The following is an 18,656-nucleotide window of genomic DNA, read 5'->3' on the forward strand; positions in this document are numbered from 1 at the left end:
CAGCCTGTGCACAGTGCCCTTAAACCATCATGGGGATGGTCTGCATAGACACCAGTGAAAACTAAGAACTATATCCTACCTATGGATCTCTCTTCCCAAATACTACCTCCATTTCCATGACCATATTCCATGGTGTTTAATAGCTGAGACAGGAAAAAGAAACTTAAATTCTCCCCTGGAATTCCCGGTGTATTACCCCAGCCACAAACCTGACACCTCCAGATCCACTGTTGCTTCATCATAAGTATCAGCATTTTTCACAGTGCAGAAGTACTGGCCATCATCAGAGGTTCTCAGCCCTGTGATTCGCAAGTCCAGGCTTCCAGCAGAGAGACCATCTCTGACCAGCTCTGTCCTCCCGGCATATGCCCCCATCTGCTCCCTGTATAGGTCCTGACCATTGCAGTAGTGGTGCACTGTCTCAGACAAATCATCCCGGATCCACCTGACCTCCAAGCTGCGAGCATCACGTTGAGGGGACAAGTGGCAGGGCAGCACGACATCCTGCCCCATGGTGGCAGTGACAGGGTGTTCTGGTCCCTCCACTCTGAGCTGGGCTGGACAATGGAGAAGGGCACAGAGAGGCGTTGAGATTTTGCCATTGTAAATTTAGGGTCAGTTAGTGACAAAGGGCGAGCTGTGTGTGAGTTGGTGCATGCTGTGTCCGCCTTGTCCTGTTGGATACTGGTGTCACAGGAGAGGGAGAGGGAGGATGAGCAGGAGAAGGAGGGGTGCTGGGAGTGGGAACCCTCTCTGCAGCATTTAGGCAGGTGAAGAAGAGCCAGAAAGTGCAGCCGAGGCGGCGCCCGGATTGCATGGAAGAACCAAAGGGAAAGCGAAACCGAGAGGGGGCAGAGCTGTGGGCTCAGGTTCCCCCTGTCCCACGGCCGCTCCCCTGCCCCACATCATCAAGTCTGTCAGGACCAGAGGGGAGAACCCCCAGCAGCCCTGCAGGATCCTACCTGAGCCCAGCTGGAGAAGGAACAGAGTGACGAGGGAAGTCAGGAGGCCCCTGGCATGGCCAGTGAGGCTGGGGTGTCTGTAGACACAGGAGAGCCCCATCTGTGCTGCAGCGGGAGCAGGAGCTGGCATCAGAAGCTGGAGCAGAAGAGAGAGGGGACCAAGGGGCTGCAGGCACCACAGGCAGATGGGGAAGGAGTCCCCCTGGGCCCAGGCACAAGGAGCCACAGCCAGCAGCGCCTTGGGCAGGGCGCAGAGCCTGCGCTTATCATGGTCTGGGGGACACAGCAGGCAGCCCCCATGGGTCCTTCTCCAAGGGAGTCCCACCAACAGAGAGGTCCCTCACGGCACCCAGCAGAGCTGCGGAAAGCCCAAGGCTACGCCCAACTTCCCTAACCTTTGCCCAGTTCCTGCCTGCAATAACCCTCTGGGAGCACCTTTGTCCCTGGGGCAATGGGAGCAAGTGTCCTGGGAGCTCTAGAGGCTTGGCACCACCATCCCATCACAGCTGGGTGCCCTGCCCAATGCCTTCAGCAAGCACAAGGGGCTTGTCCCCAGCAGGAGCCTCTCCAGAACACCAGTTAATGCTAGTCTTTCCCTGATGCTTCGACTCCGCCACTCCTCAATTCACTCTGCTCCTGCTCCTCAGGGGGTCCCTCCCATGGGATGCCGTCCTTCCCAAAATGATCCTGCGTGGTCTTTACTCTGGCATCCCAGTGGTCTGCCCTTCCTGCCCGCCTTTTTACGTAGAGGGACGGAGAGTTCTTGCGCTCCAAGGAAAACATCCTTAGAGTCTCCAGCTCTCCTCAGCTCCTTTGTCCCATAGGATGGTATTCCAGGGGATCTCATCCTCTAGGTCTTTAAATAGCTTGGATTTGCTCTTTGGAAGTTCAGGGTCCTGCCTTGGCCCTTTGCCAGGCCCACATACCTGGAGATCACGAACTCAACCATGGCATGGTCACTGCAGCCCAGATTGCCTCCAGTCTTGACCTCTTTAATGAGCTTGTCCACATAGGTGAGCACCAGGTCAAGTAACTCTTCAGGTCAAGTATCGCTTCAGGTCAAGTAACGCTCCAGGTCAAGTAACGCTTCTCGTTACTTGACGCTCCTCAACGCGCTCTAGGAATCTCCTGGATTGCTTAAAGCCTGCTGTGTAGTTTTCCCAGCAGACATCCAGGTGGTTCAAGTCCCCCATCAGGATGAGAGCGTGTGAGAATGATGCTTCTTGTAGTTGAAGCAAGAAGGCCTCATCCATAGGCTCCCCTTGATCAGGCAGCCTGTAGTAGACTCTGGAAGAACCATGTTTCTGTGATAGCAATCAGGTCATATTTGTCTAGAATCACAGAATCACAGAATTGTCTAGGTTGGAAGAGACCTCAAGATCATCGAGTCCAACCTCTAACCTAACACTAACAGTCCCCACTAAACCATATCCCTAAGCTCTACATCTAAACATCTTTTAAAGACTTCCAGGGATGGTGACTCCACCACTTCCCTGGCCAGCCTGTTCCAATGTCTAACAACCCTTTCAGTAAAGAAGTTCTTCCTAACATCCAACCTGAACCTCCCCTGGCTCAACTTCAGCCCATTCCCCCTCGTCCTGTCACCAGGCATGTGGGAGAACAGACCAACCCCCACCTCACTACAGCCTCCTTTAAGGTATCTGTAGAGAGCAATAAAGTTGCCCCTGAGCCTCCTTTTCTCCAGGCTGAACAAGCCCAGCTCCCTCAGCCACTCCTCGTAGGACTTGTTCTCCAGGCCCCTCACCAGCTTCGTCACCCTTCTCTGGACCCACTCAAGCACCTCGATGTCCTTCTTGTAGCGAGGGGCCCAAAACTGAACACAGTACTCGAGGTGCGGCCTCACCAGAGCCGAGTACAGCGGGACAATCACCTCCCTAGCCCTGCTGGCCACACTGTTTCTGATACAAGCCAGGATGCCGTTGGCCTTCTTGGCCACCTGAGCACACTGCTGGCTCATATTCAGCCGACTGTCCACCATCACTCTCAGGTCCTTCGCTGCCTGACAGCTCTCCAACCACTCATCTCCCAGCCTGTAGCTCTGCTTGGGGTTATTGCACCCCAGGTGCAGGACCCAGCACTTGGCCTTGTTGAACTTCATACAGTTGACCTCAGCCCATCGGTGCAGCCTATCCAGATCCTCCTGCAGAGCCTTCCTACCCTCGAGCAGATTTCTTTTTCAAGTCTAATTTCACCTTGGTTTCCAATTCCTCTTGCTTGTTTCCTGTGCTGCATACACTGGTGTAGAGGCATTTCAGCTGGGCTGTTGGTCGTATTGCATTTCTAGAACCCTTCCTGTTGTATTGGGACAGGTCACGAGAGTTTCCCTGCCATTACTTAGAGTGATGGTGTTCTCAGCCATGCTTTCTTGCTCGCCCTGCCTGCAAGCACTGCCATGCAAACTGCCATGCCATGCCCTGACCAACACGCCATGCTCTGTTCACCACGCTCCTGGACTCTCGCTCTCCCTAGGGTTCTGCCTTTATATGACAGAAAGGAGGCTTCTGGATCCTCCCATGCCTCATCAGCTGGCCTCACAAGGGCTGCTGAGTCCTAGCAGCTCCCTTGGATTCCTCGAATACCCTCGATGAAGGAAAACCCCTGCATGCCTCGATCCTCCACTCTGCTGCAGGACGCATCTGCCCTGGAGCCAATTGCCTCGTCTTCTTTTGTAATGATTTAAAATATTCCCACACTTGGAATTTCCATGTTCAGAAGTTCACTTATTTAATTACACAGAGTATTGCTAATTCTTTTACATTGAAATCCATGCTAAATAATTCATGCTTTCACGCACAAAGCCAAATTTATAAATGGAGTTAGGAACGGAGAACTGTAGCCCACAAATAGGGTTTGCAAACTTGAAGCAAAGGCGTGCCTGAAGTCTGAGTGCCCCCACCAGCTGACGCAGGTCTCAGCATGCAGTGAGGTGCGCGGGGCAGCCTCTGGAACCACTGCCCCTCATTCTTGCCCTGCTCCTGCAGGACCAAGGAGACGTGAGCCAGGAGTGCAGAAATTTCTTCTCAGAAAGAATGGTTAGGCATTGGAACGGGTTGTCCTGGGAGTTGGTGGAGTCACTGTCCCTGGGGGCATTTAAGGAAAGTTTGGACGTGGTGCTTAGGGACATGGTTTAGTGGGTAATAGTGGTGGCAGAGAGGTGGTTGGCCCAGATGTGAGAAACAAAGATGTGATTTTGCAGCAGAAGGTGTGCTTTTGCAGTGGAAAATGACACTATTCTTGCGTACTTGGAAGGGATTTTGCAGGCATGGCAGTGGCGTAGCAGTGATGACCTTAGAGGTCTTTTCCAACTGTACTGGGTCTGTCTGGGATGTTAACTTTCCCTGCAGCAGCCCATACAGTGCTGTGCTCTGCACTTGGAGCTAGAACAGCAGTGGTATCACACCAGAGTTGTGTCTGCTGCTGAGCAGTGCTGGCACAGCATTGGGACTCTCTCTAACCCTCCTAGGGGGTGGGCAAAAAAGTGAGAGAAGAAACATCACCAGAGCATGCTGACCTAAACCAACCAAAGGGATATTCCATACCATATCACAGAATCACAGAATTTCTAGGTTGGAAGAGACCTCAAGATCATCGAGTCCAACCTCTAACCTAACACTAACAGTCCCCACTAAACCATATGCCTAAGCTCTACATCTAAACGTTTTTTGAAGACTTCCAGGGATGGTGACTCCACCACCTCCCTGGGCAGTCCGTTCCAGTGCCTAACAACCCTTTCAGTAAAGAAATTCTTCCTAACATCTAACCTAAAACTCCCCTGGCATAACTTCAGCCCATTCCCCCTCGTCCTGTCACCAGGCACATGGGAGAACAGGCCAACCCCCACCTCGCTACAGCCTCCTTTAATGTACTTATACAGAGCAATAAGGTCACCCCTGAGCCTCCTCTTCTCTAGGCTGAACAAGCCCAGCTCCTTCAGCCGCTCCTCATAGGACTTGTTCTACAGGCCCCTCACCAGCTTCGTCGCCCTTCTTTGGACCCGCTCAAGCACCTCGATGTCCTTCTTGTAGCGAGGGGCCCAAAACTGAACACAGTACTCGAGGTGCGGCCTCACCAGAGCCGAGTACAGCGGGACGATCACCTCCTTAGCCCTGCTGGACACACTGTTTCTGATACAAGCCAGGATGCCGTTGGCCTTCTTGGCCACCTGAGCACACTGCTGGCTCATATTCAGCCGACTGTCCACCATCACTCCCAGGTCCTTCTCTGCCTGGCAGCTCTCCAACCATTCCTCTCCCAGCCTGTAGTTCTGCTTGGGGTTATTGCGCCCCAGGTGCAGGACCCGGCACTTGGCCTTGTTGAACTTCATACAGTTGACCTCAGCCCATCGGTGCAGCCTATCCAGATCCTCCTGCAGAGCCTTCCTACCCTCGAGCAGATCGACACACGCACCTAGCTTGGTGTCATCTGCAAACTTACTGAGGGTGCACTCAATGCCGTCATCCAGATCATTGATGAAGATGTTAAAGAGGACCGGCCCCAGCACCGAGCCCTGGGGGACGCCACTAGTGACTGGCCTCCAACTGGACTTGGCTCCATTTACCACAACTCTTTGGGCCCGGCTATCCAGCCAGTTTCTAACCCAATGAAGCGTGCGCCAGTCCAAGCCAAGAGCACCAGTTTCTTGAGGAGAATGCTGTGGGAGACGGTGTCAAAAGCCTTGCTGAAGTCAAGGTAGACCACATCCACAGCCTTTCCCTCATCTACCCAGCGCGTCACTTTGTCGAAAGTGACCATGGTCAATCATAGCTCATTTGTGGGAAGAAGAGAGTAATTTCTTTCCTCTGCTCTTCCAAATAGCCTTTATTGGATTTGTTTGTTTGTTTGATTTTCCCTTTCCCCCTCCCTTTTCCCCTTTCCTTTTTTCCTTTTTTTTCTTTTTTTCCTTTTTTTTTTTTTTTTTTTTCCAATTTAGTTAAATTGCTTAGTTAACAATAACATTTCCTTACTATTTTTTTTTCCTTTAGTTAAGTTATCCTTACCTCAACCCGTGACCTGTTCTTTACTTTACTTCTTCCCCTCCTCATGTAGGGAGGGAGAGTGAGACAGCAGTTGTGGTGTTTAGCTGCCGAGCACAGTAAAACCACCACACCAACTTCAATGATTCTTTGATCGAGGGCTGAAGTCTGAGGCCACCTGCTGCCTCTGCTTGGAGGACTTCCAGGAGCTGGTGATGCCTCCTGTGGGCACAGCCTCTGCAGAGCCTGTGTGATGGAGGCTGGAAACTCTTTGGGTGCCCCCAGGGCAGGGCAATGAACCCAGGTGGGACAAGGGGGTCCCAGGCACCAGCTGGGGAAGTGGGGCAGCTGGAGCTTTGGTTTCTCCCGGCTCTGACTCCCAGGAGACCAAGGAGTCAGTCTACTGCAAGACGCCTTCGCAGGCAGCAAAGCCTCAGGACAGAAAGCACCCTGCACATGCCACTGCCAGACTCCATCTTCGTGTGCAAAACTTTATTTCACAGAAATCATAGAATTGTAGAATATCCCGAGTTGGAAGGGACCCATAAGGATCATCAAGTCCAACTCCTGGCACAGCACAGGTCTGCCCAAAAGTTTAAACCATGGGACTAAGTGCACAGTCCAATCGCTTTTTAAATTCAGACAGGCTTGGTGCAGTGAGTACTTCCCTGGGGAGTGCGTTCCAGTGTGCAACCACCCTCTTGGTGAAGAACCTCTTCCTGATGTCCAGCGTAAACTTCCCCTGCCTCAGCTTAATGCCATTCCCGTGGGTCCTATCACTGTTGTCTACAGAGAATAGGTCACCTGCCTCTCCACTCCCCCTTGCAAGGAAGTTGTAGACCATGATGAGGTCCCCCCTCAGCCTCCTCTTCTTCAGGCTGAACAGGCCCAGTGCCCTCAGCCATCTTCGTCGCCCTCCTCTGGACACTCTCCAACAGTTTAAAGTCCTCTTTGTACTGTGGTGCCCAGAACTGCACACAGTACTCAAGTTGAGGCCGCACCAGCGCAGAGCAGAGCGGGACAATCACTTCCCTCAACCGACGAGCAATGCCGTGCTCGATGCACCCCAGGGTACGCTTGCCACAGTTCCATTACTGCTGTGCCTTTTTGTGCTCCAGAGGGCTGAACAAAAAGCCCCCACAGGCTGCTCATGCTCAGCACCAGGCACAGAGCAAGGATCAACCCCAAACTAGGAACAAAGGCGGTCTGCAATGGCCGGCAGCACACAGTGACCACATCCCTTGCCCTGGGGTCTACAAGCAGTGCAAGAAGAGGAGAGAAAAGTGTGGAGAGCTGCTGCAGCCCCTGTGCTGCCCGCTGTGGCTCAGAGGCAGGGTGAGACCCATGGGTGCCAGCAGGGCTTGTGCCCCAGTCCAGGAGTCCTGGGTAGGGCAGAGCCCAGGGGCTGCAAGGGGCCTGGTCCTTGCTGGCAGCATCCCAGCTCTCCTCCAGCAGCAGGGAGGAACACACGGAGCAGCCCCTGGCCCCACTGCCCCTCACTCCTGTGCTGCTCCTGCAGGACCAAGGAGAGGTGATGCAGGAGTGGCTGGAGAATCACAGGAGCCCCTCAGGGCTGGGGACAGGGTCTGGGGGGTGCTGTCCTTCAGGCACAGCTGAGTTCCCTCTGTCTCCAGCAAAAACCAGGGGCGGATGCTGTCCCCATTGAAGGAGGCTGCTGTGAAAGTGTAGATCTCGACCCCATTGTCAGCGTTGATGAAAGACACCTGCTGCTGGGTACAGTCCAGACAGACCCAGATCCTCGTGGGGACAGGTGACAGGGGTAAGTGGATTCGAGATGTGAGAGGCATGAGCTGCCCTTGTTGGTACATCAATGCCCATATCCCATTTTTGGGGTAATTCTTCTCCTTTTTGTTCACAGATGCCCTGGTCACCCCCACAGCCCAGCAGGATTCATTTTCCAACTCCCCCTCCACCTCTACCTCCACCTCCCAGCAGTGCCTCCCCTCTTCAAACTCCTCATGGCCTAGCACGCAGCACCAGTACTTGAATCTGTCCTGACTGTTATGCACCTGCTGGCTTTTACTTTCTCGTCTCACACTCCTGTGGTCCTTTGACACAACAAGCAGGGGATGAGCCGTGTGTGGATCCAGGGTAATCTTCACTGCAGGGACAGAAGGAGACAGGCCATCAGGGGCAGAGCTCAGCCCTGGGCAGGCTTTCCCAGCTCGAGGCCAGGAGCTGCCCCATGGGGCAGGAGATGGGGCACCTCTTGGATCCTAAACATGCCCCATCAAGGGCAGGAGAAGCACCTCAGAGGGCAACCCAATGCACACTTACCTGTATTTTGAGGCAGCAAACATTTTCTCCATGCTGGAAGGAGAGGGGAGAGCTGGTCACAGCCCACAGCCGGTGCCCAGTGGGTGTGGGCAGGGTGAGGGGCCAGCCCTGGGCTGCTCTGTCCCAGCTGCCCACCCTCCCCTTATATTGTGCCTTGGCATAGCCATTGGCACAAGCACTGAGACACTCACCCAGCTCTGCAGCTTTTTTCTCTGAAAAGGAAAGTGAATATAATGCATGATCAGGGGGGAGAGTTGCTCAGCCCATGGTAGACCCGAACACATCCAATGACTGGGAAAATACTGCGTTGCTCTGAGGTGGGACCAGACAAATATTCATTGTGGTGAGCTTTGTACAATGCTCTTGTAAGTCAAAATGTAAAGGCCAGACACTAGTGCAGCTTTTATCTCTGTGGCACTGAAGCCATTATGGAAGTGAGTAACGGATTGTTGGAGATTGTCCCTGTCCCAGAAGTGTCAGTGCAGAGCGGGGCAGCCCCGCAGCTCGCTCCCCGTCTCCACCTTGATCCCCGTTCCTTTCAGCCATCCCGGCCATGTCCCTTGCCCAGGGCAGCCCCAGCCCCAGCACTCCCCACTCCCACACCAGGCTCCAGCTGCTCCTCCAGCACCCCCAAGCCACCAGCACACAAGCCCCCAGGGACCACCCAGACCAGGCCCTCCCGCACAGACACCACTTCCGCAGGGGCTGGGGGCAGGGACTGCAAGGACTCACCCAGCTCTCGTATCCGTGCCACTGAAAAGCAAAGGCAGAGGAAGAGGTGGTGAGCAGAGCAGCTTGGTTGCTGGGTGGGAACATGTGCAGGGGGGCTGCGCCTTGCCACCAGCCCCATGCTGCAGCCATGCTCCCTGGCCTCCCAGCCAAGGCCCCTTGCTCCAGACCCAGGTGGGTCCCTGCAGAACACCTCCCTCTACTCCATCCCTGCACTGCCAGCTTACCTTGCTTTCGAAAGAGATAAACACCGAGGCCAATGGACACAGCCAAAAGCACGAGGACCAGAGCCAGAGCCACCATCCAGGGCTGGGCGTTGTGGAAGAAGGGAGCTGAGAAAAGACACCAGGAAAAGGGCTGTGTTTCCATGCCCGTGGATGAAAAAGCAAGACCCAGACTTCTGCCAGGTCAGGAGAAGTGTGGGGGCCAGGAACACCTCACCCTGGCTGTGCCATTTGTACCTGAGATGTGCAGGGATGATTCCCGTTCCTGCTGCAGGCGGCTGCTCCTGACCACACAGGACAAGGGCCCCTCCACGCTCCCGGTCACAATGACGGCGCCTTCGATTTCAAAGAGCCCCTCCTGGTCCTGGGAATGTGTCTGGGAGACCGAGGGCAGGTGCTGCCCTCGAGCATCCCTCCACAGCAGCTGCGGCAGCGGGTACCAGCCAGCCGATCGACACAGCACCCAGACGCCTCTGGCCTCGTAGCCCCCCAGGGAGAGGTGGGGGTCAGTGCCTGTGGCTGAGGGAAGAGCCCATGGCTGGGGCTTGACTTGGGGAGGGATTGAGTTCCAAGGCAAAGACTGCTCCCATGCCAAACACAGTCCAGCTCAGCACAGCCACAACACCTGAGGCCCTGGGACTGGGCAATCCACGAACCCATTCTCACATGAAAAAGACCTTGACCTTTGCCGGTACCAGAGAGCAGGGCTGCACAATGCCAGTAGCCCCAAATCATTTAGAAAACCCAGGTGCCAAGGTTCTCTGCACCAAACCATGCTGGTTCAAGAAGCTCCACAACTTCAAGACAATGTCTCTGTTCCCCCCCAAGACAAAAAAAAAAAAAATTAAAAAAAAAATGCAGAGGTCAAAGGACTCTTCCCTGCTCCAGGCTTTTTCATGTTTCCCATGGTTGGCATGGAAGCTCCATGGAAGGAGCTGCTCAGCAGCCTGTGCCCAGTGACCTCAGAACATCATGGGGATGGAGTTTAAAGAGGCCACTGAGACTGAATAAAACCATCTCATTGTTTCTCAATGAAAAGCCTACAAGGGCACGCATAAGCTCGTTCCTGGACACGCTCTGACATACTAAACATTAGAAGCCCCATCAGACTCAAGACCTTGAAAGGCCTTGTCAATGACCGTGTGGATGGGACAGACGACTGAGCCGATACACAAATCCAGGTACACCTGCACCATCTCCTTGAAGCATCACTTGAACCACTAACCTGACATCTCCAGATCCACTGTTGCTTTGTCATAAGCATCAGCATCTTTCACTATGCAGATGTACCGGCCATCATCTGAGGGTCTCAGCCTTGTGATTCGCAAGTCCAGGCTTCCAGCAGAGAGACCATCTCTGACCAACTCTGTCCTCCCGGCATATGCCCCCATCTGCTCCCCGTACAGGTCCTGTCCATTGCGGTAGTGGTGCACTGTCTCAGAGATATTGTCCCGGATCCACCTGACCTCCAAGCTGCGAGCATCCTGGCGAGGGGACAAGTAACAACGCAGCACAACATCCTGCCCCATGGTGGCGGTGAGAGGATAGTCTGGTCCCACCACTCTGAGCTGGGCTGGGCAATGGAGAAGGGCACAGAGAGGTGGTGAGATTTTGCCATTGTAAATTTAGGGTCAGTGAGTGACAAAGGGCGAGCTGTGTGTGAGTTGGTGCGTGCTGCGTCCCCTGTCTCCCATGAGAAACCACCGGGGAAAGAGGAGAGGGAGAGGGAGGACGTGCAGGAGAAGGAGGTGTGCTGGGAGTGGGAGCCCTCTCTGCAGCGTTCGGGCAGGCAATGAAGAGCCAGAAAGGGCAGCCAAGGCAGCACCCATATTGTGTGAAAGAACCAAAGGGAAAGTGAAACCCAGTGGGGGCTGAGCTGTGGGCTCGGGTCCCCCATTTCCCACAGTCGCTCCCCTGTCCCACAGTAGCAAGTCAGCATGCACAGGGGGGAGAGCCCCCAGCAGCCCCGCAGGATCCTACCTGAGCCCAGCCGGAGGAGGAACAGAGTGACGAGGGAAGTCAGGAGGCCCCTGGCATGGCCGGTGAGGCTGGGGATGCCGCAGCCCCAGGGGAGCCCCATCTGTGCTGCACCGGGAGCAGTAGCTGGGGTCAGGACCTGAAGCAGAAGAGAGAGGGGACCGAGGGGCTTCAGGCACCACAGGCAGATGGGGAAGGAGTCCCCCTGGGCCCAGACACAAGGAGCCACAGCCAGCAGCGCCTTGGACAGGGCGCAGAGCCTGCGCTTTTATCACGGGCTGGGGGACACAGCAGGCAGCCCCCGGGGGTCCTTCTCCAAGGGAGTCCCACCAACAGAGAGGTCCCTCACCGAACCCAGCAGAGCTGCGGAAAGCCCAAGGCTACGCCCAACTTCCCTAACCTTTGCCCAGTTCCTGCCTGCAATAACCCTCTGGGAGCACCTTTGTCCCTGGGGCAATGGGAGCAAGTGTCCTGGGAGCTCTAGAGGCCTGGCACCACCATCCCATCACAGCTGGGTGCCCTCCCCAATGCCTTCAGCAAGCACAAGGGGCTTGTCCCCAGCAGGAGCCTCTCCAGAACACCAGTTAATGCTAGTCTTTCTCTGATGCTTCGACTCCGCCACTCCTCAAATCACTCTGCTCCTGCTCCTTGTGGGGTCCCTCCCATGGGATGCCGTCCTTCCCAAAATGATCCTGCGTGGTCTTTACTCTGGCATCCCAGTTGTCTGCCCTTCTGTCGTGGTTTAACCCGGCTGGCAGCTAAACACCACGCAGCCGTTCGCTCACCCTCCCCCCTCCCTCTCTGGGACGGGGGAGAGAAATGGAAAGTGAAGCCCGTGAGTTGAGATAAAGACAGTTTAATAAGACAGGAAAATAATAATAACAAAATAATAATAAAATAATAACAATAATAATACAATGGTGATAATAGGAAAGTAATAATAGTATGTACAAACAAGTGATGCACAATGCAATTGCTCACCACTCGCTGACCGATGCCCAGCCTAACCCCGAGCAGTCCGGCCCCCTCCCCCCGGCTAGCCACCCCTATATATTGTTTAGCATGACGTCAGATGGTATGGAATACCCCTTTGGCTAGTTTGGGTCACCTGTCCTGGGTCTGTCCCCTCCCAGCTCTTACTGCACCCCCAGCCTGCCCATTGGCAGGACAGAGCAAAAGGCTGAGATGTCCTTGGCTTAGTATAAGCACTGCTCTGCAACAATTAAAGCATCGGGGTGTTATCAGCACTCTTCTCATCCTAAGCCAAAACACAGCATTCCACCAGCTACTAGGAAGAAAATTAATTCTGTGCTAACTGAAACCAGGACACCTTCCTGCCCGCCTTTTTACGTAGAGGGACAGAGAGTTCTTGCGCTCTAAGGAAAACATCCTTAGAGTCTCCAGCTCTCCTCAGCTCCTTTGTCCCATAGGATGGTATTCCAGGGGATCTCATCCTCTAGGTCTTTAAATAGCTTGGATTTGCTCTTTGGAAATTCAGGGTCCTGCCTTTGCCCTTTGCCAGGCCCACATTCCTGGAGATCACGAACTCAACCATGGCATGGTCACTGCAGCCCAGATTGCCTCCAGTCTTGCCCTCTTTAATGAGCTTGTCTGCATAGGTGAGCACCAGGTCAAGTAACGCTTCTCGTTGGGTTGGTTTCTCTAGTACTTTTACCAGGAAGTAATCCTCAACGCGCTCTAGGAATCTCCTGGATTGCTTAAAGCCTACTGTGTAGTTTTCCCAGCAGACATCCGTGTGATTCAAGTCCCCCATCAGGATGAGAGCATGCGAGCACGATGCTTCTTGTAGTTGAAGCAAGAAGGCCTCATCCATAGGCTCCCCTTGATCAGGCAGCCTGTAGTAGACTCCGGAAGAACCGTATTTCTGTGATAGCAATCAGGTCATATTTGTCTAATTTCCCCATGGTTTCCAATTCCTCTTGCTTGTTTCCCATGCTGCGTACATTGGTGTAGAGGCATTTCAGGTGGGCTGTTGGTCGTATTGCATTTCTAGAACCCTTCCTGTTGTATTGGGACAGGTCACGAGAGTTTCCCTGCTGTTACTTAGAGTGATGGTGTTCTCAGCTATGCTTTCTTGCTCACCCTGCCTGCAAGCACTGCCATGCAAACTGCCATGCCATGCCCTGACTGACACGCCATGCTCCGTTCACTGCACTCCTGGACTCTCGCTCTCCCTAGGGTTCTGCCTTTATATGACAGAAAGGGGGTTTCTGGATCCTCCCATGCCTCATCAGCTGGCCTCACAAGGGCTGCTGAGTCCTAGCAGCTCCCTTGGATTCCTCCAATAACCTCGATGAAGGAAAACCCCTGCATGCCTCGATCCTCCACTCTGCTGCAGGACGCATTGCCCCGGAGCCGATTGCCTCAGCTTCTTTTATAATGATTTAAAATATTCCCACACTTGGAATTTCCATGTTCAGAAGTTGACTTATTTAATTACAAGGAGTATTGCTAATTCTTTTACATCGATAAAGTTTTTTTGACCTCAGTATCAGGGAAGCTCATGGAGCAGATCCTCTTGAGAGTCATCAATGCGGCACTTGAAGGGCAAGCAGGCGATCAGGCCCAGTCAGCATGGGTTTATGGAAGGCAGATCCTGCTTGACGAACCTGATCTCCTTCTATGACAAAGTGACGCGCTGGGTGGACGAGGGAAAGGCTGTGGATGTGGTCTACCTTGACTTCAGCAAGGCTTTTGACACCGTCTCCCACAGCATTCTCCTCAAGAAACTGGCTGCTCTTGGCTTGGACTGGCGCACACTTCGTTGGGTTAGAAACTGGCTGGATAGCCGGGCCCAAAGAGTCGTGGTAAATGGAGTCAAGTCCAGTTGGAGGCCGGTCACTAGTGGCGTCCCCCAGGGCTCGGTGCTGGGGCCGGTCCTCTTTAATATCTTCATCAATGATCTGGACGAGGGCATTGAGTGCACCCTCAGTAAGTTTGCAGGTGACACCAAGCTATGTGCATGTGTCGATCTGCTCGAGGGTAGGAAGGCTCTGCAGGAGGATCTGGATAGGCTGCACCGATGGGCTGAGGTCAACTGCATGAAGTTCAACAAGGCCAAGTGTCGGGTCCTGCACCTGGGGCGCAATAACTCCAAGCAGAGCTACAGGCTGGGAGAGGAATGGTTGGAGAGCTGTCAGGCAGAGAAGGACCTGGGAGTGATGGTGGACAGTCAGCTGAATATGAGCCAGCAGTGTGCTCAGGTGGCCAAGAAGGCCAACGGCATCCTGGCTTGTATCAGAAACAGTGTGACCAGCAGGGCTAGGGAGGTGATCGTCCCCCTGTACTCGGCTCTGGTGAGGCCGCACCTCGAGTACTGTGTTCAGTTTTGGGCCCCTCGCTACAAGAAGGACATCGAGGTGCTTGAGTGGGTCCAGAGAAGGGTGATGAAGCTGGTGAGGGGCCTGGAGAACAAGTCCTATGAGGAGCGGCTGAGGGAGCTGGGCTTGTTCAGCCTGGAGAAGAGGAGGCTCAGGGGCGACCTTATCGCTCTCTACAGATACCTTAAAGGAGGCTGTAGTGAGGTGGGGGTTGGTCTGTTCTCCCACGTGCCTGGTGACAGGACGAGGGGGAATGGGCTGAAGTTGCGCCAGGGGAGTTTTAGGTTAGATGTTAGGAAGAACTTCTTTACTGAAAGGGTTGTTAGGCACTGGAACGGGCTGCCCAGGGAGGTGGTGGAGTCACCATCCCTGGAAGTCTTCAAAAGATGTTTAGATGTAGAGCTTAGGGATATGGTTTAGTGGGGACTGTTAGTGTTAGGTTAGATTTTGGACTCGATGATCTTGAGGTCTCTTCCAACCTAGAAATTCTGTGATTCTGCAATTCTGTGATTCTGTGAAATCCATGCTAAATATTTCACGCTTTCATGCACAAAGCCAAATTCATAAATAGAGTTGGAAATGGAAAACTGGAGCCCACAAATGGGGTTCACAAACATGAAGCAAACAGGTGCCTGAAGTCTGACTGCCGCACGTCAGCTGCTTCAGGTCTCAGCATGCAGGGAGGAACCTGGGGCAGCCCCTGGCCCCAGTGGCCCTCATTTCTGCACTGCTCCTGCAGGATCAAGGAGAGGTTATCCAGGACTGACTGGAAATGGGCAGGAGCCCCCCAGGGCTGGGGACAGGGTCTAGACAATGTTGTCCATGAGAAACAGCTGGGCGTTCATCCCCAGCCAGAACCAGGGGCGGATGCTCTCGCCATTGAAGGAGGCTGCTGTGAAAGTGAAGATCTCGACGCCATTGTTAGCATTGATAAAAGACACCTGCTGCTGGGTGCAGTCCAGACAGACCCAGACCTTCGTGGGGACAGGGGACAGGCGCAAGCGGGTGCGAGGCAATGTGAGAGACATGAGGTGCCCCTCACAGTATTGCACAGCCCAGATCCCTTCTTCAGGGCTCATTGTGATCTCCCCTTTCCTCTTCAGAGATGCTCTGGCCACCCCCACAGCCCACGAACAATACCTTCCCCTCTTCTCCCCCCTCACCACCCTCCAGCAGTGCCTCCCCTCTCTGAACTCCTCACGGCCCAGCACGCAGCACCAAATGTCAAATCTCTCCTCAGTGGAGGGAAACCTCTGCCATCTGGCTGCACGTACAGACTGGGCGATGAGACGCTGGAGAGCAGCCTAGAAGAGAGGGATCTGGGGGTCATGGTAGACAGCAAGTTCAATATGAGCCAGCAGTGTGCCCTGGCAGCCAGGAGGGCCAACCGTATCCTGGAGTGCATCAAGCACGGCATCGCTAGTAGGTCGAGGGAGGTGATTGTCCCGCTCTACTCTGCACTGGTGCAGCCTCACCTTGAGTACTGTGTGCAGTTCTGGACACTGGGAAGTTTAGGCTTGACATCAGGAGGAAGCTCTTCACAGTGAGAGTGGTTGCACACTGGAACAGGCTCCCCAGGGAAGTGGTCACTGCACCGAGCCTGACTGAATTTAAGAAGAGATTGGACTGTGCGCTTAGTCACATGGTCTGAACTTTTGGGTAGACCTGTGCGGTGTCAAGAGTTGGACTTGATGATCCTTAAGGGTCCCTTCCAACTCAGGATATTCTATGATTCTATGATTCTATGATTTACTTTCCCAACTCACATTCCTCTGGTCCTCTGCCAGGAAAAGCAGGGGATGAGCCATGTGTGGATCCAGGGTCACTTTCACTGCAGGGACAGAAGGAGCCAGGCCATCAGGGGCAGAGCTCAGCCCTGGGCAGGCTTTCCCCAGCTCGGGGCCAGGAGCTGCCCCACGGGGCAGGAGATGGGGCACCTCTTGGCTCCTGAACATGCCCCACAAAGGGCAGGAGAACAGCGCAGGGGGCAACTTATAAGATACACCTACCTCTATTATGAGACATCAGAAAACTTCTCCATGCTGGAAGGAGAGGGGAGAGTTGGTCACAGCCCATGGGTGTTGCGCAGTGGGTGTGGGCAGGGTGAGGGGCCAGCCCTGGGCTGCTCTGTCCCAGCTGCCCACCCTCCCCTGCACATCACCTTGGCGTTGTCATGTGGCCCAATCTCAGGGACACTCACCCAGCACTGCAGCTTGCTCAGCTGCAAAAAAGACATAAATTAATACAAATAAAAAAGCAAGACTTGTTGAGGGGAGAGAGCTTCTCAGACCATGGGCAGACCCCAAAATGCTTTGCTGTGCTGCAAGATACTCACCAGGCTTTGCATCTTTTGTCACTGCAAAACAAGAGCAAAAACAATGCATGATGGGAAGGGACAACTTCCCATCTCACAGATCCCATGGGTATATCCCCAAATTCCTTCATTTTGGGAAGGGTGGCTCACCCTGCTTTGGAGCTGGTTCCTCTGAAAATAAAAAGCAAAAGCACTTGTTGAGAGAGTACGGATTCTCATTACATAACAAGAACCCATTTTCTTTGGGTTTGGGGTAGAGACTCACCTTGTCTTCCAGATTGCTTCCCTGGAAATGAGAGGGAAAAAAAAGGCATGATGAGAGGGAACAGCTTCTCATCCCATTGCGATACCCCATATCCCATCTCATGCAGATTGACGCTCATGGTTATTTTCATCTACTGTAACCTGGAAAAGAAAGGGAAAAGTCCTGATGTGCATTTTGTTCACTGCCCACCCTCCCCTACACATCGCCTTAGCACTGCCCTGGGTTTCATTCTAAGGGACACTCACCCAGCTCTTTAGCCAATTCCACTGTAAAAGGAAAGCAAAAGCGATGCATGGTGAGAAGGGAAAACTTCTCATCCCATTACTGCTCCCATGGGAAGACCCCAGATATTTTGGTTTAGGAACGGAGACTTACCAGGGCTTCCATAATTTTTCACTGGGAAAAGAAAGTAATACCAATGCATGATCAGATGGCAGTGCTTCACATTCCATGGCTACTCCTATAGCTAGACCCTTAATTATTTTTCTCTGGGGAGCAGGCACAGATCATCTTGCTCCCAGATTCAGAGGGACCAGAGTAAGCAAGAGGGAGCAAGACACAGCTTTGAAAGCTGGAGCAGAAGAAGCTGGAGCAGAAGCTGGAGCAGAAGAGGGAGGCTGGAGCAGAAGAGAGAGGCGAAAAAGGGGCTGCAGGCACTGCAGGCAGATGAGGAAGGAGTCCCCTTGGGCCTGGGCACAAGGAGCCACAGCCAGCAGCACCTTGGGCAGGGCACAGAGCCTGTGCTTATCGTGGGCTGGGGGACACAGCAGGCAGCCCCCAGGGGTTCTTCTCCAAGGGAGCCTCACCAAGAGAGAGGTCCTTCACTGCATCCAGCAGATCTGCAGGAATCACAAGACTGTGCCCAAGTTTCCCAACTTTTGCTCAGTTCCTGCCTGCAATAACCCTCTGGAAGAAACTTTACCCCTTGGGGGATAGAACTAAATAGCTCCAGAGCTGAGCAAGATCAGATGTTGCAGGGAGTGTTGCGCACCTGGGTGCTGAGCCTGGTGCTGCCACCCTTTGCCCAGGGTGGTGCGGGCAAAGAATAAGCTGCACTCCTGACTGTAGTCAAGTAGCTATTTCAAAAGATTAGCTCAGATTGGCAGAGATCTTCTTCCAGTGGTAAGGTAGATAAGGAAAGTTTATGTGTGCTGGAAGCGAGGCCAGGCAGTATGGGAAGATTATAGAGATACTGTTTTCAGAAAATTCTTATGGATTCATGTTGGATCTGTGAGGGACAGTAAACATGATTTTTATTAAAATGTCTTAAGAGCAAAAGTAGGACCAGAGAAAATATTGGTCTGTTATTTGATGGGGATGGTCTCCTCACAAACAGGGAAATGTTTAATATTGTCTTTGCCTTTGTCTTCAACACTGACAATGGGCTCTAGGACCCCAGGTACCCTGTCTTGGAGAGTCGTGACTGCAGGAACGTTAAGCTCCCAGCCAACTCTGAATTTTGTTGTGATTTGCTCCTAGACGTGGATGCATACAAGACTGTAGGACCTGATGGGATTCAGAGTACTCAGAGAACTGCCTGATGTCATCAGGA

At 53.5% G+C, this 18,656-nt stretch overlaps 1 protein-coding gene across 1 annotated transcript; it reads right to left on the reverse strand.

The window, feature by feature from the left end:
* Window positions 1-6,433: 6,433 nt before the first annotated feature.
* Window positions 6,434-11,554, reverse strand: LOC119718660 (butyrophilin subfamily 1 member A1-like). The gene is made up of 6 exons (XM_072024730.1): window positions 10,433-11,554; window positions 9,445-9,726; window positions 9,211-9,315; window positions 8,446-8,466; window positions 8,255-8,287; window positions 6,434-8,078 (listed from the first exon to the last, which is right to left on the reverse strand). Exons 1-6 carry the CDS (start codon window positions 10,734-10,736, stop codon window positions 7,453-7,455), a joined length of 1,371 nt encoding a protein of 456 aa, XP_071880831.1. The 5' UTR covers window positions 10,737-11,554; the 3' UTR covers window positions 6,434-7,452.
* Window positions 11,555-18,656: the final 7,102 nt, after the last annotated feature.

Source organism: Anas platyrhynchos, chromosome 17 (assembly GCF_047663525.1).
Source record: "Anas platyrhynchos isolate ZD024472 breed Pekin duck chromosome 17, IASCAAS_PekinDuck_T2T, whole genome shotgun sequence".
Lineage (NCBI taxonomy): Eukaryota > Metazoa > Chordata > Aves > Anseriformes > Anatidae > Anas > Anas platyrhynchos.

Excerpts from the sequence above, each read along its gene's own strand:
- LOC119718660 (XM_072024730.1), bottom strand. The coding sequence starts at position 10,736 with ATGGGGCAGGATGTTGTGCTGCGTTGTTACTTGTCCCCTCGCCAGGAT. Across the intron at positions 9,727-10,432 it reads AGTGGATCTGGAGATGTCAG|CCACAGGCACTGACCCCCAC; the intron begins GTTAGTGGTTCA and ends CTCTTCCCTCAG. Across the intron at positions 8,467-9,210 it reads TTATCTCTTTCGAAAGCAAG|AGAAAAAAGCTGCAGAGCTG; the intron begins GTAAGCTGGCAG and ends TTTCCTTTTCAG.